At 31.5% G+C, this 19,522-nt stretch overlaps 1 protein-coding gene across 1 annotated transcript; it reads left to right on the top strand.

The window, feature by feature from the left end:
- Nucleotides 1-11,227: 11,227 nt before the first annotated feature.
- Nucleotides 11,228-18,466, top strand: LOC143081588 (retinol dehydrogenase 13-like). Its single transcript, XM_076257381.1, has 7 exons — nt 11,228-11,301; nt 11,738-11,881; nt 12,615-12,806; nt 14,894-15,052; nt 15,459-15,578; nt 17,552-17,753; nt 18,154-18,466. The coding sequence occupies exons 1-7, from the start codon at nt 11,262-11,264 to the stop codon at nt 18,260-18,262; spliced, it is 966 nt and encodes a 321-aa protein (XP_076113496.1). The 5' UTR covers nt 11,228-11,261; the 3' UTR covers nt 18,263-18,466.
- The last annotated feature ends 1,056 nt before the right edge of the window (nt 18,467-19,522 follow it).

Genomic DNA, 19,522 nt, shown 5'->3' with positions numbered 1-19,522 from the left:
GTCTAGCCGAGAGGGTGACATTCCAAAAAATTGTCACCCGGTCAGCCATGTGATAGAGTAAATTAACACCTTCGTATTAGGCAATCAAAATATGGCATTTTAACATGATGTATAATATTACTTTAATATTACACTTTTTTATATCAGTTTTCAATATGCATGGCCTAAATTCATTGTTCATGTCAGTGTTTTCGTACATATTATGTTTCATTGCTCATGTGTTGTTTCCGTATATTTTAGCCACTCGTCTTGAGCCTACCCATTTGATCCGATAACACCCCATACAGCAATAAAATTATACTTTCATTGCCATTCATAACTCTTAACAGACCAATTAACAGACCGGGTTATATACATCCGACCCATTAACAGACCAGGTTTTAAATAAAGATTGATTTATGTCACCAAAATACAGATTTTTGTGTAGATTTTTCACACAATGATATCAATTTGGTTGACAAACATAATGCCTGTCTTTGTTCGATGTTCAAAATATCGCATGCAAGAAAATTCAACCAACGTGTCTTTTTGTGTACATTTTGTGTGTGTAAAATGTGTATAAATTTATTGATGAGTAACACGCCTTTTCATTTTATAGATCGTACATCGAAGCTAGAAAAATAATAATTACACCATTGGATTCAGTACATTGAATTGTTTTGTTAGACATGAATAATTTTTTTGATAAACATATATTTAAAAAGTTATACAATGAAACATGCAGAATTTCCAATGATTTCCTCGATAACACCTGATTAACAGACTTTAGCCAACCCGATTAACAGACCCACCGCCGATATAGCCACATACTCAATATAGATTAACCGACCAATCTCTCGGTTAGCCGAGTGTCGGCCGTGTAAACACAGAGGATGATCTGAAAGATACAACCAACTGAAGGTTTAGAGATAAAGTTGAAGACTTTCAAAATTAATATTGTCAAGATTCACTTTAAAGCGATAACTTTACATGTATTTTTTGTTTATTAAAAGCCAGAGTCCAATGGATATTCATGTTCTATTTGTAATTAAACAGAGCATGTTATTTGTGGTACATAGAAAACAAATGGTGAAGACGATTATGGAACATCTGTTTTTGTTTTTTGTTTGTTTGTTGTTTTTTTTTTTTTTTTTTTGTTCAAATGAACAAGATATTTAAACAGAGAGAACTTACGCATCTAAATGTATAGAAAAACTAAGGATTGACAATTAGAACAAAAGTTTAGAGGAAACTGGCATTTGGTGTAATATTCTCTTAGCATGATTTCACAGGGTAAAAAAGGAAAGGGGATACCAAAAAACTTAATGATAATTGTTCACCAAAAGTCTGAAAAAAGGATATCGCCTGGCCAAAAAACATGGTTTCTTGCTCGAACCAGTTCGGTGTTGCTAATTCCCTTTTTGGGGGGTACCTACAGATGTCTTTTACTGAACACTTTATTTCTCTTAAGCGGGTCATAAAATCTGATTCGATATGTGAATGAAAATGGTTTCTAAAATGTGGATATTGTGGTAATAACAGATGTGAGGCATTTATTTTAATATATTGTGTTTAACATTTTAATATATTGTGCTTAACATTTAAACAAAAATAGGGTTATCATTTTGATATGTTGTGCTTAACATTTTACAGTTTATGTTTATACAGTGTAATGCTGTTTTATTTTGATCATTTATAGCATAAATTATTTGACTTTTATTTATTTTCTTTATAAATTAAAACTATTTCTTCATTTCAGTTATTATGTATAATTATCCCTGACTTTTTTTTCTAGTGATTATACATAATCCCTGAAAATTTTAGTGATTATATATAATGCCTAAACTGGCCAGTGATTCTACATAATCCCTGAAAATTTCAGGGATTTTACATAATCACTGATTATACAAATTCACTGTAACATATATATGTCTCTGGCTCAACCTTGACCCGGCTATAATCGAAACCTTACAATTCACTTGTATACTGATTAAACATGTATATGGTATTTCAAAATGTTCTGTGTTTGTTGTTACTATATATCGTGTTTATTTTGTATTTCTGTCTCTGTTATATTCTTTACTTCTATAGTAATAGCGTATTATCTACTCTTATTTTTTGATATTTTTATCCTTTTAATTTCGTTTTCTTGTTTGTAAAGTTAATTTTTTGCTGATCTCTGGTAAAGTATGGAATCAGGGTCGTGTTCGGAACGAAGTTTCAGGTTTCCATCTGATGATCTGCATATGACTGTGACATATAGACGGCGGCATATTATTTCCACGTGTATAGACATGTTCAGCAACAAATTCGTATTTATTGACCATTGCAATTTATTATATTTATAACATTAATTTTATAACTATACAAAATACACATAAGAATAACAATAAATTCATATGATTTGTTAGGAATACAACTACAATATAACGGATTAAAACCTTGCTTTCTAACCAATCTATTCATGTAACGGACCGGCAACTTTCTTTATTTAATACGAAAAACTACAGTGCCGTTATACACATGCATGTTGTTTGCTTGGAGTCTCCGCCCGAAAAGAAAGAAATAGTCTAACTCCAAGATATTATATTCCTGCATCACGTGATTTTTACCATGTGGAGCTTACATTTGAATAAATACCGAATATGGAAAGTGAAACTACAATTCAAAACATAAAGTCGGAAGGCACAAATAAGAAAAAGAAAGATTTTTTTTTGGCAAAAGGTGCAGGTAAATTCTTTCCGTGTTCAAAATATACATGAAATATTTGCCACTGCCCCTTTTCTAATCTATGAATTCTAACCCTGAGTTTTCTATACGTTACTCCATGCCAAGAAATCCTCGCTAAAAATTCCGGTCGTCCCGCTACGGTAGTCATTAGTAGCTAAAGATTTGATTTCATTGAAGGAATTAATTTATGACCTTCATGTACGTGTCGCTTAGAACACAGCCATATACCAAATGGTCAATATTAATCATCCATGTAATTTGCTCTATGGGGTGTTTGCAGAATTTCAACGGAGGCAATTTCTTGGCATGGTTAACTTCTATAACACATTGTGAATATTTTGGTTTCTTAAATCACTAAAGTATATGCCTATTACATTATAAAAGAAAATGTTATTCATCGTCAATTGTTGAAATAAAGATGAATTGTTAAAAAAAAAGCATTGACATCAATTATAAAGCTATCTTTCATAGAAGACAGTTATGATAAGAACTTTGAACAAAAAAAAAAACTTTTAAAATTGGTAGACGGCAGATTAATCAGAAAGAAAATGTCATTAGTATTAAATGTAATTCCTATTGAGGACGAGTTTCATTATGTTTTTGCATATTCGGCAAAACTAGACAAACGCTGTTAGAACATTAGTGGATCCCTTAGGATACCACGTTTTGTAATGGATTCGGTTGACGTTTGCAAATGAAATAAAATGAATAGAAATTTTTCCGACTTGTATGTGTTTATTACCTTCACAGTGACACCTAATTTTTAGAGATCAGACGACCTAATCAACACGGTTATCGGTATTGAATATGATCATCGGTCGTGCATGGCTAATCCCAAATAACGGTTCGTGCCGATAAAATTGATTAAAAAAAAAAAAAAAACTATAAGCATTCCTTTACGCTCACTCTATCCTGAGTGGACTTTTTTTTATGTCATGACGTACTCCAAAATGTTGCTTCATTTTGTTGATTTAGAAAAATGAACACAAAAATCCATATAGAAATTGGTAGATGGGGAAATATTCAGAGAGAAAATCGTATTTGTACTTTCGTGTAAATTCTGTAATATTGGCGACGAGTTCCATTTTAAAATGTTCGGCAATAGACAAAAGTAGACGAATGCTTCTAACGCATCATTTTGTAAACAGACTACATAACTGAAAAATATCAGTATCTAATGTGTGAAAATATTTACGTTAAGATGTCATGAAAAAAAAACAATCTTTAATGCATAATTCAAATGAACATAATTAATTAGAATAATTATTTACGGAAAAAATAAGTTATTAAATTATGTCGCATGAAAAAAACGGTTGAAAATTATGTAAACAATTTACGTCGCATTAAAAATATTTAACAAAAAATGTAGTGAAAAAATGGCCGAATCCGTTTGAGAAATTCATGATGTGCATAAATTTTAAATCATCTTTCAAATTATCGAAACTATTATATATGTTGTGAACATTATGAGTAAAGTTCAAATCTTAAAAGTCATTATATAGACAACTGTTCAATAAAAAAATGTCAGAGCAATGAGTACATAAACGATCTTTAACAGGCTTGGTGTATCTTCCAGTCTCAATAACTAACGGGAGCAAGCCTGCACGAAAAAGGACTGTATCACGCCGGTTCGATCGTGGAATAATTTTTGAAATAAACGGTTCAACGGAGCAGTTGCATTGGTATTGCCTGTATGTTATAAGTTTCCATTGTCTTTTCCGCGATCGTTAAAGAGTTCTCTCTGCCATTCTGTGTTATTTATGATGTTAACTTGTTCAATGACTTTTTTCAAGGCTACTTTTGAACTCATTGTCACATCACTAACAAAGAAACAATGTTCCTAATTTCCAACAGGTTGACCGTATTGTTCACCTCCTTATTTCAACCTTTCCGTCGACGTCATATCCGACTCCAAATACCAGTCAACAAAAGAAACGATACACGACTTTTTTTAAATTAAAGATGAAGTCTTCCGTTTATAAGACTAATATTCAAATAGTTCTTTGCTCTCATGACGTCATTTGGCGAAATTTAAACCTTAAAGGAGATACCACCGGATAAAACAAAATATCAAAAAACAGTCCCAATGGTTCGGCTTGCTGATTTTGCTATTTTCTTGGTAATTTTTCTAAATGTATTTAGTGTTCGTCAAGCCAAATATAAGGGTATTTATAAGAATACGTTATTGTTAAATCATTATTACTACTTGTAAAATTAAAGTCTCAAATATCAAACGATGGTGTTCTAAAGAGAACTACTTTCATCCTTTCTGGGTTTATGAAAAACTTTCAAGATGAGCACGAGTCTGTCAGGACATTAAGCATGCGTTGTAAACTCTGTTCGTCCGGCGCGTATTTAAACTTTTGATATTAAATAAAGAATATCACAGTAACATAATAACATTTATGTAAAATACAAATATGCACACAAAAAAAATGAAAAAAATAATACTGAAGGGAATACATATGGTTTGCAAATCATAATTTTATAAATAGAATACAAATATGCACACAAAAAAAAAAAAAAAAAGACTAAAGGTGAAATACATATGGTTTGCAAATCATAATTTTATCAAAAAAACTTTTTTCTTCTAAGAAAAAATCTATTCAATGGAGGAGCTTAAAACGTGTGTATGTATTTGCAAGTTTATAAGAGCAATAAATCTAATCTATGTATTCATTCTGTCAAAGTCATCATTAAGTTCAAGTGATTTTTTAAAAAAGTTCGTATCGGATGTCTGTGTATAAAGCTATTTAAGTTAAGATTTTCCTTAAGTTAAGAAAACGCCTAAGATTTCACTTAACTCTAAGGTACCGATAGAGCTACCTCAAGTTTCAAAAATAGTTTAAAATCAGGTGAAAGTATGCGGTTTTAATATAGGTAATAAAATACTAACAATTCGTTTGTATATTGCTAAATATTAACGATCATCGTAATTTTCATCAAATCACGTATAATAGAAAAAAAAGAGATAGCATAGGCATGATAGGGTGGTCATGTACTTTATTATACAAATAATGTTATATTCCCCAAACTCGTTGTTGTGCATACTGAACAACGCATGGAATTCATGCTACTATTTTCTTTTGTTACCGTCTGTATGAGAATGTTTGCACAAATAACTTTGAATTTCAATTGTAACCGTAAGTATACTCAGTTTCATGTATAGAGATGCGAGTTTTTCTGTGACATGTGCTTTTGACCATCCACAAGAACTTGCGGTCATCCGATGTTCAGTACTTCAGTACTTTGATTATATTGTTTTTATAGATAGAAATGAATATTGTATCGAATTTTTATGAAGAAAAAAATTGTTCATTTTTTAAAATTACTAAGATAACCTCCACATTGCACCATACAAAGGCGGGAAAATTGTTAAAGCAAATTATCGATATCTCTTGTTCTTCAGAAAATAACGTTTACGAATAATGTAGATTCTGCAAACAAAAAGGTTAACAAAAGAAGCAATTGTTTAAGTGATTCGGACTTTCTATAAAATTTTATATATTGCAAAAAACTATGCAAGCCGAGTCACGATTTTCAAATTCTTCGAAAAAGAGGTCGCTTCAAATCGAAAACGAGGTCGGTGACCCATTTTTGTGAGGGCTTATTTTGAAGCATTTGAGTCTTTTGTACACGAAACGCGCGTCTGGCGTATATACAAAATTTAGTCCTGGTATCTATGATGAGTTTATTTAAATACATTGCTACTATTTCGTTGAGTGTATTTTCTGTGTTATATTATTTTATTTTATTATTTTTATAACACTTGTTACATATCTTTACTGTGTGTGTATTGCATATGTTATTGTTTATAATAATATTGTCTGTATCATATGCCCTCCTGGGGCCCTAATTTGGTAAATAAAATATTCTATTCTATTCTATTCATAGGCCAAAGTGTAAATACAATTTAAAGGAGATATTGTTGGTATATCTGAATAGAAGGATTTGTCTTGAAGGTTATTTACGCGCTCGATTTTCCATTTATGCCAGTTCCTCGCAACTTCGTTTATGAAATTGGATTGATTATGCTAGTAGTCCATTTATCTGGTAACTTTCCCAGTTCGAAACAATCGTTACAGATTATATACAAAAGTTCAATGGCTGCTGTGTTTTTAATTACTACTGCTGGTATCTCATTAAATCCAGAAGCTTTTCGTAGTTTCGCGAATTCGACTGCACTATAGTGATCTCTTTTCGTGTGGTGGGTTCATTCAGCGTCGAAATGTCACGTTGATTGTAATCGATGTCCGGCACTATTATTTAAGCTGGCATTTGGTTAAATTCCATGATTGGACTTTTTCTTAGTAAATTATACAGGAAAAAATCGTTAAAAGTAGTATTTTATCCTGAAACTTGCATATGAAGAACTAGGGAGGTGTTTGAGAAAATAGGCCACGAGAAACGTCTACTATTGCTTGCAGGAAACAGATTATTGTTCGGTTCCTTCCGTGTAATATATTATTTGGTACTAACAACTCTAAAAAAAAGTTATTTTGATACTTGAACTTGCCGGGATCGTTTTTCTCCGCTCGAAACCGCCACCCCGTGTCAAGCATAGCCGACATCCAGCATGTGGCGTTCTACACGGTGCAATTGTACTAAGGTAGAAAATTAATGAAAAGTGATATTGTAATATGTATTTGAAATTCAATTTGTTTTAGATTCGTTTAGTATATTTTTCAAATTATATAAACGTAATTTCAAGGAGTATGGAGTATGTTTTGAAAGGTGACAAAAAAGGGGAAGTAATTCAAATTGTTGTAAACAATTTTCGTACATAAACTAGGCCGTTATATTATTTTTCTCGTTTGTATTGTTTTGAATTGTCATTTCGGAGCCTTTTTTGGCTGACTATGCGGTATAGGCTTTACTCATCGTTATAGACCGTACGGTAACCTAATTTCTTTGTCATTTTATCTCTTGTGGAGAATTGTCTCAATGGCAATCCGCATACCACATATTCTTTTTATATTTGAAATACACAAATTATTTACGACCTAAAGCTAAGGTAATTAGTGTGTTTGACACCAAAGCTGTCAAGTGAAGTCATACAATTATGTGTCAGCTAATTTGACAGTACACACAACTAGTTGAACTCCCCATCCTGTCCATGGAAGCTAGAATTACGAAATTGCCGCCGTATTTCAAAGGAAAATCACTTATGAAATCAGTCTGATGGATTAGGAATCATAATGAAAACGGACCATTTTCGGATTTCCTGGGTTATTTAACGACCTATCAGGTATCCCGGGTGACCCCTCAGAATTATGAAACTCTCATATCACACCCATAGGATACAGGTCAGTTGACAGATATGCAACAGCCGCTGACAATTACATAATTAAAGCGGAAAGAAAGGAGAAATTAAAAAAAATATTTTTAGTAGTTTTAAATAGTATTATACTAAAATATTTTATATCATATACGCCTAAATATCTGATAATTATCTATGAATATAATATATATTCTTACTTTGGATTAGTTGCATTGCCATGCGATTTTATTATCAATAGTCATGAGGACCAATTAAAAAGTTACCTGTAATCTGGATTAATAGATTGTATGTGCGCCTGCGCATTGCGTATTTTAAGTTCAGTAAATGTTGCAAGAATTTGGTCAACGCAAGTTTGTCCTTTTACATACTTCATATGAGGGTATAATATTATATTGACGATTTATTCACTTTATATCTTGAATATTGCATACCTTTTAATATCCAGGAATGATTTGAATATTAAATATAAGTATAGTCATTGGTGTTCTATATGTGTCCGGTGCTTAGGGAGCTACCATTTGATTTTTATGGGGGGGCTAGGATGAAATTTGAAAAAAATAGGCAGGACAGGAGTTTTGAGTAAAAAAAAAGGCAGGATGAGACACTTTGTAAAAAAAAAAGGCAGGATGACAATTTAGGTAAAAAAAGTCAGGATAAACTAATAAAAAAAAAGGCAGGACCGAATAGAGTGAAAAATAAAAAGACAGGACAGAGATTACAACTAAAAAAAAATGCAGGACAAAATTTTTCATCCTAGCCCCCCCCATAAAAATCAAATGGTAGCTCCCTTAAACACAATGAAAAAAGAAATTTGCTGTATAATTCATACTTGAGAAAATTGAATCTTCATTTGTCATTTGTCATGTGGTCATTTATATTAAATCAAGCATTTAAACTGAATTACTATATTCAATGTTTGTAATTTAACGTTGTGTCCATGTGTCCGGACACAAAATGCATGTCAACTATATTTTGCACCGAAACCTTGCCACTAATGGAAATTTACACACTCAGATCTCTAACTCACTTAATCATCTGATACCGATGATGTTTATGGTAATAAATGATAAAGTTGATAATCTATAGAGAAGAAGAAAAAATAGATTCCCATACGTATAATTCTTAAAGAATAAAAATGATTCAAAACAAGGACACATGTACCTAAGTCTTTCAAACATGCATTAAATTAATCCAGAAATAATAAATGAGGCATTGCGAAATGGTCAACTAGCAGGAGCTCGAGCAGGAGACATTAATTGATGTTCCTTACGACTGATCATAAATCATTGAAGTGTAACTCTCCCACGAGACGCATTGAGAAATGACATGATCTAATATACAATCATTTTTGAAGAGGCATAACTTTTAAGTTCAAGATACATAAGATTTCATTAATAAAACAAACAAGGTAAAAAAGGAATGCATTCGGATTGCGTATGATCATGATGATGAAACGTAAATGTACACAAATATGATCATTGATAAATTAAAAGAAATGGTTATCAATGCAGAAAATTAATTGATACAAAGAATATCCTTTAAAGAAAGATAACAAATATAAAGTAAATAACAAGTTTTACGAACAAATTTTAGGCCCGATCGCTCCCTCCTTATGTGGTATATTTTGACCATCATTCAGATATCTGCATCCGTCTGTCTTATTAATAAATATGTGAGAAAGATTCAAATGCAAAGAAAACTTAAAAAAAAACCACGAAAAATAGACACGATAATCATCAAACAGAAGCCATCCAATTGATATTTCATAGTGTGTCTCTGTATGTTGTGATGTTGTACTATGTTGTTTCAGAAAAGGGAGAAGGTTTGGTAGCATTTAAACTTTTAACTCTGCTGCAAATTTTTGCACGTGTCCTAAGTCAGGAATCTGATGTAAAGTGGTTGTCGTCTGTTTATGCAGGTCTTACGTGTTTCTCGTTTTTTATATAGATTAGATCGTTGGTTTTCTGTTTGAATGATTTTACACTAGTATTTTTGGGGACCCTTTATAGCTAGCTGTTCGGTGTGAGCCAATACTCCGTATTGGAGAGAATCTAGGTACACCATAGAAGTGTCATTCATTGGTAGTAGTTTGACTAATTAAATTGGTAACAATGAAAGCTAACACCATCCAGAAACGAACTATTGAAATAAACACCCCCTAAATCCCTTCTTTATATTCAACACCACCCTTGACATGCCATAATTGTTCTGATTTACAATAAAAAGAGAATGTTATCCTCCACACACATGGCAATGAAAATACTGAGATTTAATTTACAATTCAGTTGAAATTATAGTAATTAGGATAAGAAAGTTCTAAGGTTCACGTATTGACTTTTTTTTAAAAAGCAACCTGTTCTTTTCATATAATCATTATTTTTTTAAACAAGATAATCAAATAATCAAAATTACTTAAAAAACAGTCTTTGATAAACAAATAATCATGAAATATTGGGTTGAATAATCAAGTAATCACTGTAAAAACGACCAAGTAATCACATAATAAAAAAAACACATGAGGAGGCTAATTAAACCATAAGTTTTATGTCAAGAAGAATTACGAAAATTCAGAGACGACAGCTATTTTCAAGACCTCTCAGAAAAGGAAAAGATAATATTGAGGTATTTTTTTTTTAGATCATAGCTACAAAATAGTAACATTCTTCGAAAAAAGTTCGATAGTCTTGAGTGTTTTCCCTTATATATGTGACTGTTGTTGATTTGTAAAAATAAATCACATCTTATTTCGTATTTGTGAATACAGTGCTAATAGTATGATGTTATGAGTTATTATTCACAATATATAAAAGGGGAATTAGCTACGATATATATATATAAAAAAAAACTAATATATGATTTTTTTTTGTTCAATCATTAATGAAAGCAAGGATTTGTATAGTTAGACTAACTATACAAATCCTTCATGAAAGTGAAATGGAATCATAAATGAAAGTGAAACAATTATTTTGGAATGATACCGTTTTTGGCTGATGTAACATAATCAGTTTTTAGGAATGAAGTAGATTTACTACATGCTGGTCCGCACAATACTATGATAATTTTGAATGATATTATAATTATATAAAAAAATATTTGTGATATCGTATGATCTATAAGAGTGATTTAATGGCCTTATTCTATATTTAAATTCGTTCAAAATTATCTGACTAGTGTGATTTAAGCGTGCCATACATGGATTACCGGTATTTTAAAAATAATTAAAAGATAACTCTATACTTTGTGTGGGCATCGTACACTTATAATTATCAGCATGATTGTCAAAATAACCGTTGTATCAGTTGTTCTTATTGGTATGTATACTATTTAGTGTTACAACTAATAATTGCATAGCATAATCATTATACAGCTAGCCTTAATGGCATTGTTTTGCATGTGTGCAGCTGTTGTAAAAACTATCTAATGTTATTGATCTGCTGATTTTAGTAGTAGGCAAGATTAACACATGATTGCTTAATATATACGGAAGTGAATCAATTAACTTTGACTTAAACATTTTCACTTAGTGATAAACACATGGAGTTTTAATTGTTTTCCTCCCATTTTAATAATAGTTTATAAGATATAATCCCGTTTACCCATTTAATTCATCTTCTATCCTTTCAAATATGGCAAACCAAGGATTTGTAAAGTGAGACGAACTTACATTTTCGCAAGCCAACTGTAAGGTCCCATGCAGAATGTTTTTCTCAAAGTGAAGTTAAACATACACTGTACGTTACATTTCAGCGGTGGGTTTAGCATGTTTAAGACGGCACATGGCAGGTGTCAGATACAACAATACTACCACCAGATTAGATGGAAAGACCGTACTCATTACTGGAGCTAATACAGGCATTGGCAAAGAAACAGCCATGGATTTGGCTAAAAGGGGTAATTTTCAATACTGCACTTGGTTTAATTAATGCAATATTATAAGATCCAAAATATATTAAAATCATCTTCAAAGATTAACGCCTTTCTCTTTATTCAAAAATAGATTTTTTCTTAAAAAATCAATATGTAATTGTTGCTATAACTCTCCATACACTAACTATATTCATGCCCACCGGCTTTGTTTTATTTTAGTTATATTTTAGCCAAAGGAAGCCCTTGTAAACCATAAAAAGGTCGTTTACTTCCACAGATTAAGGAATACATTAACAAGAACTAATTGGTTGATACATCAAATACAAAGTCGGTTTTTAAAAATTTCAAATTCATGAAACGGACATTTTTTGTTGAACACTCTTCAGCCGTTTGTTAATTCTTATATAAATGTATAAAACATCGCCCATTTACTGTACTATAACTTGACCCTTCTCCGAAGAAAACCATAACGTTCTTCCTAAAAACCCCTTCTAATCACGATTTTGACGCAAGATCACTTATTAAATAAATTTTATGGACTTTTTCAATTCTGAAGTGGTTCCCACGCTGCTTTTCAAATGTGGTTAACAGACACTGCAGGCTACCCGACAGAAACAAATCAGTCAAAATAACCAACTTCGTGCTTTTTAGTGGAGAAGGCATACGATCATAGGTTATTGTTTTCTGATAAAATAACATACTACATACTTTTAATAGCGTCTTTTCAATACGTTCTTAGGAAACTGTTGAATTTTAGGTGCTAGAGTAATACTTGCTTGTCGTGACCTAGACAAAGCAAAAACAGCAGCCGATGACATAAAGAACAGAACTGGCAATGCAAACATAATAATAAAACGACTAGATCTGGCCTCGCTGAAATCTATCAAGTTATTTGCTGGAGACATTAATGCGAATGAAAATAGATTAGACATCTTAATAAATAATGCAGGTGAGATACATAGAGATATCTAAATATAATGGGGAAAAATCAAATGTTTTCGAAGACAATAAATTGCTAACTTTCCTTGAAGTGTACATGACATCGTATATTGGAGCAAGAAAAACTTTTCCCCTCTCTTTGAGTTTGAGAGATCGAGCAAAAAATAGTAAAACTAATCTTTTTTGTTAAATAAACAAATTAAACATGTTTGTGACAAACGTTAAAAAAATAGCATACACTCATACATATAATATATATGTATATTTCAATTGTTGCAAGTATATTATATAGTGACAATAAAAAAAATACAAATTACAACAGATGTTTTGATGACAGTTAATACAAGTAAAAACATATTTATTTTAATCTAATCAGCGCTTACATGAAAAGGATTGACTTTGTAATTGATATTTTATTACAGATGTTACATCGTATTCATATTTTTGAATAGACGTCCTCTGTAAATGTACACGTTTGTCTATATGTGTTACATTTTAGTGTTATGTCGTTGTTCTCCTCTTATATTTAATGCGTTTCCCTCGGTTTTAGTTTGTTATCCCGATTTTGTTTTTTGTCCATGGATTTATGAGTTTTGAACAGCGGTATACTACTGTTGCCTTTATTTATTAAACACATTGTTGTTCATCTATCTACAAAGGAAGTGACAACAGTACACATAAAGTTCGTGTTGTTTCTTAATTATTATTTATAACTGTTGATGTAAATGTCCTTTGGTTTTGTGAGTCTTTGTTTACTCCTTGGTTTTGATTGTTATTGTCTAAACTCTATGAAAACTGATCAAATGTGATATAAAGTATTATGTTTAATTGAACAAAGCAACACATTCATTCATTCATTCATTCATGTCTTTATGAATTTTGTGTAACAATACATTTCTTTTATTTTTTTTTTTTATTTTTTTTTTAAGTATCTTATAAATTTTTATTTGCTTGTTTGATTCTTTTAAGATAGTGCTTTGTAATCTATGATTTATGTATTTTTGTATTTTATATGTTTTTTAATGTGAAGCGCTTAGAGTATTTTTTGTTATTATATAATGCGCTCTATAAATATTGTATTTATTATTATTATAAGAGTTCCCTTTTAATCTATATTAAAATATGCGTCTATTCTAATAAAAAGAAGGAATACCATACAATATTGACAATGATAAATAAAGAACTAATACAGCCGCTTATACCTAATTTTTTTTTTACCTATATACCTTTATATAACACAATGTACCAATCTTTCATTTTTAAGAAATAACACTCGTATTCAAACTTCGGCGATATACAGGACACATCGTATAAGTTCTATTTGTTTGTGATATGTTTGATAAAAGTGGTAATATTTGATCTTTTTCGTAATATGTGCACTTTGGCATGTCAATTAGCATTGTCCCTTGTTGCCTCTTGTAGTTGTGTCACTTTAACTAGTACTGACTTCTCTGCACCAGGCACACGGATGACATACCAGTTATGTTCAACTTCTTACTATATCTTACCATATCATTAATGTCCCGATTCACATTTTTTATATGCACCACCATGCCATATATCACTGTCCCTTGGTGTCTCCTGCAGTTAAGCTAGATATATCCTACTCACAGAATTATTTTTGGGTACTTTCGAGAGGTGTGCCTGAGACGAAAGTTTTATATATACTCCTATATATATATACGAATATATGAAAACTGTTTTCTTATTTGTGTTTGTAACTATGTATACTGTATTGTTAATTATATTTGTAAAACTACTGTTATAATGATATTATATTATGCTCCTTGTGAGCCCATTTGATGGGAATAAAGCATCTTTTTCTTTTTCTTCTATTTCGATTCTGCAGCCGTCACTGATAAGTCTTTTTTTGTACGAAACAGTCGTCTGGCGCCAAAACAAAATTTAAATCCTTGTATCTATGATGAGTTTTTTTTACAACCACAGGGCCGATGCCTATGCTGCTAGAGTTTTTATTTCCTGAGGGTATCACCAACCCAAAATACTACAAAATCAAACAATAGGGGCATTCAAACAATATTTTTTTCTATTAAAGATAGTTGAATTTTACATTTGTAATAATAACTTGATGTCTAGGAATAATGAGATGCCCTTACTGGAAGACAGAAAATGGTTTTGAGATGCAGTTTGGAGTCAACCACTTAGGACATTTTCTCCTGACTAACTTACTACTTGATTTGATAAAGAAATCTGCTCCTAGTCGTATATTAACAGTATCTTCATTGGCACATGAAAGTAAGTGTTGATCTTTGATATCTGATACTATTGTATTTTATATTGTTATTTTTTTAATCTAATAAAAAAGCAATGAATTATCACAATCGGTAAGCAAGCATCTCTTTTTAAATTGAAAGATTTAACCGTCTCACATAGACAAATATCTTCTCTCGATACCTAAGAAGAATCATTTATCTTTAATTTCAGAATATTGATTTGATTTCATCATTTTGAAATCATTAGATCCAAACAGAAGATTCTCTACATACTTGAAATCTATGTTTCCAGGTCTTTTGTTACGCCTATCGCATGGTATATCATGTTTTCTTTTCGGATAAAAAAGGGACTCCAAGAATACGTTGGATCAGTATGAAAACCATGTAATTTCTGTCAAAAATAGTTGCAGATATATGTTTTGTTTCAGGAGGTACAATAAACTTTGATGACATATACAGTGAAAAATCATACGACCCTGGAACAAGTTATTCTCAGAGCAAACTTGCCAATGTTCTTTTCTCAAGAGAATTATCAAAGAGACTTGAAGGTTTGTATGCTAAAGCAAATATTTGTGTGAAAATAAAACTACGGAATTGGTGTAAATCAACATGTTACTTGTTGATTTTTAGCGTGGTGAATTTGACATTTTCCTTATTAATTTTTATCTATTATACCAAAAATAAATTGTAATAAAATTGAGAATGGAAATGGGGAATGTGTCAAAGAGACAACAACCCGACCAAATAAAAAAAAACAACAGCAGAAGGTAACCAACAGGTCTTCAATGTAGCGAGAAATTCCCGCACACGGAGGCGTCCTTCAGCTGGCCCGTAAACAAATATATACTAGTTCAGTGATAATGAACGCCATACTAATTTCCAAATTGTACACAAGAAACTAACTTAAAAATTAAAATAATACAAGACTAACAAAGACCACAGGCTCCTGACTTGGGACAGGCGCAAAAATGCGGCGGGGTTAAACATGTTTGTGGGATCTCAACCCTCCCCCTATACCTCTAACCAATGTAGAAAAGTAAACGCATAACAATACGCACATTAAAATTCTGTTCAAGAGAAGTCCGAGTCTGATGTCAGAAGATGAAACCAAAGAAAATAAACAAAATGACAATAATACATACATAACAACTACTAGCAGTTAACTGACATGCCAGCTCCAGACTTCAATTAAACTGACTGAAAGATTATGATTTCATCATATGAACATCAGGCACAATCCTTCCCGTTAGGGGTTTAGTATCATACCATCATAACATATATGAGAGGAACATAACCCGTGTCATGCCAACAACTGTTTTTAGAATAAATGTGTTTAGTTCCGACGCAAAGACCTTATCAGTGACTCAATATTAACGCCAAAATATGCAATCTTTAATGACTTGACAACAGTATCGTAATTATTCTTAATAAGTCTATTCAAAGGTTTTGTAAGTTTCTGAGGTGAATACTGACACCTTTGTGCTTTATAAAGAATATTTCCATAAAAGATTGGATGTGAAATACCTGAACGTATAAGAAGTCTGCATGTTGAGCTATATTTCGAATAATGTCTTTATACCGATGATAAAATTTAGTAAATGTTTTGACTAGTTTGTGATATCGAAAACCCTGGTGTAATAATTTTTCAGTTATACATAAATTTCTCTCGTTAAAATGTTCATTTGAGTGGAATTTTCAATATGAAATGAATACTTTTTAGCAAAACAGGAGTGTTTGTGATTTTTGGAGACCAATCATATAACAAAGCAAAAGCTAAAATCATCAAACAAATGGATAACAACTGTCATTTTTCTGACTTGGTACAGGCATTTTCTTATGTAGACAATTGTAGATTAAACCTGGTTTTATAGCTTGCTAAACCTATTCCTTGTATGACAATCGCATAAAATCCACTGATCAAACCATTTTATTGGGAAAAGATATAATGCTCTTTAATTTTCAAAGACTATCTATATTAAAGTAAGTGGAATAAACGTGATTATAATCATACATCTGTCTACTTAAAGGACCAAAACGAGAAATAGAACATTAATAAATATAAGTGTACCATTCCTAAGAAGGGACAATGACCAATACCGTACTGAAAGCTATACAAGAAACCTTGAAATAAAATTGAGAATCAAAATGAGAAACGATTCAAAGAGATAACTACCCTACCAAAAAGCATAAAACAGCTCAAGGCCATTAATGGGTCTTCAAAACAGCGCGAAAATACCGAACCCAGAAGCAGGCTTTATCTGGCCACTAAACAAAAATGTGTTCTTATTCGGTGAAAATGGACGTCTCACTTAACTCAGAAAAAGATAGAAAATGGAAAAATTTTATAGAGAAAAAAAGCTTTCAAACAGAAACCAAATAGCATGCAACGATAGACTCTTTTATCGGTTCACAATATGACTTGAATAACATATACAACCATGACAACCATGAGTGCTTTAATAATCACACTTATCTTACCACATGTTCATAATTTTGGGGTGATGCTCTGATATTTTTCCAGGCACTGGTGTCACAACATATTCGCTGCATCCAGGTTTGATTGACACCGAGTTGAAACGACATTGGGAGAAAGAAAGTATAATACTAAGGATATTTTTTAGTATAGGACAATATATTGTAAAAACACCAGAGGAAGGAGCACAAACAACAATATATTGTGCTGTTGATGAAAAATTGACAAGTGAATCAGGAAAATATTACAGGTTTGTCAATAGTTAATGAAAAGTAGGATATTATATTGAAATATAACAATATAGCAAAAAGGGATTTAAAGCAAACGACAACGTAATTAAGAGGCGATAGCAGGTTTCGATGCCAAGATTTACTAAATCCATTTATAATTCGCCAAACAAACGAAGAGACAGGAGAGACTTGCAATAACTTTCTAACAGGAGGTCACCAATTAGAAGGGTAAGCCTTTCTTACAATGCATGTGTCAATCCCATGCAAAATCAGACTCTGTCGAAAACAGTTAAACAAGGAGAAATATCGCAATTGTAAATTTTCGTATCAAACTAATCTCCTCTTGTCTTTAAATCTGAGATCATGAATATAATGTAATATGCAACAAGATAAGCGAAGGAAACTTTTTTTTATTTGCAGTGATTGTGCAGAGAAAACGCCTTCAAAAGAAGCATTAGACGACGAAATCTCAAATAAACTGTGGACATTATCTGCACAAATGGTTGGATTAAACACTGGGAGTACTTAATACTATCAGATCAATTATCATTTAATCTTTCTGTTATTTGAATTATAATATCTAAAATTGTCATCATATCATATAAAGTGTACTTATTTTAAAACATAAATAAAACGAGCCAATAGGAACCGCAAGTCCATATTGGCTCAGGAAGTGCTTTCAACCACTTATCAGGTATTTCTTTTTTGCATTAAAAATTTACTATTTATTTGAATAGTGTTAAGTAGTTAATGTAACAAATAGAAAACAAATATTCGTAACTTGAAAGTAGGCAAATTTAACACGAGAAAAAACCTCACAAACATTCAAATGTAAAAGGTTTAACATTAAGATGAATATTTTGATCAAAACGGTCTTTGTTAAAGGATATTGAACATGAAATGAGGTGATATGGAGTTGTATAGAAAACTAAGGGTGTATCAACGACTAGTTAGAAAGTGTTGATTTGTGAAGAGTTGCAATGCCTTGAAGTTCATGTTTTATTAATAAATTATTTTATTCTAATGGTACCAGCCTCTAGTTACAAGTATTATCAAGAAAGGGAACAATATGTTCATTGTCCAAAACAAGTGAAAATGTGTTACATGTATCATGTAGCCAACAGAAGGAGAGACTAGCGATTTATATAACTAAAGCTTACACTTGATTTGTTAAGGTATATAATCACTCATCATAAGCGTTGAACAATAAACAAAATCCATACCATATATAAAACTATAAAGGCGCGACTCGTTTATGGTTTTAGTTTTGGTCATGATAATTGTTCTTCTTCGAATAACCGAGCGCCGTTGCAATCGTATTACTTGGTTATGCGAGTTGCTCCAGAATAGAGATACATATATTGCATCTGAAACTTGGCTAACATAAACTCGAAAATTAAGAAAATCTGGTAGTATAAATAAGTTGGTCGTAACACGGAACAGCCGTTTTTCTATATTACTGCGTTTGCGTTTAAGGTAGATATATTGTGATTATACTGGTTGAAGATAATAGGTCATCATATTAGAATGTGTTATAATCCTAATCACTATTAAACAAAATATTTAATAAAGAAACACACAGAGGGTTCCAAACATATGTATGTCTCCATTTTTTGAAGTATTTATCGTTAATAAAAGAGAGTGTCAAACTCCAGGAGCCTCCACCCTAGCCCCAACACCCTTATGGACAACAATACCCGTTATTGATATATATTTAGTATTATTTGTTTGTATTGATCATCGTTTATACAACTATAGATGAATAAAATCAAAATTTTGAGGAAGTAAA

The sequence above is a fragment of the Mytilus galloprovincialis genome, chromosome 7, assembly GCF_965363235.1.
Source record: "Mytilus galloprovincialis chromosome 7, xbMytGall1.hap1.1, whole genome shotgun sequence".
NCBI lineage: Eukaryota > Metazoa > Mollusca > Bivalvia > Mytilida > Mytilidae > Mytilus > Mytilus galloprovincialis.
This window is presented reverse-complemented; position numbering and strand designations above follow the sequence as displayed.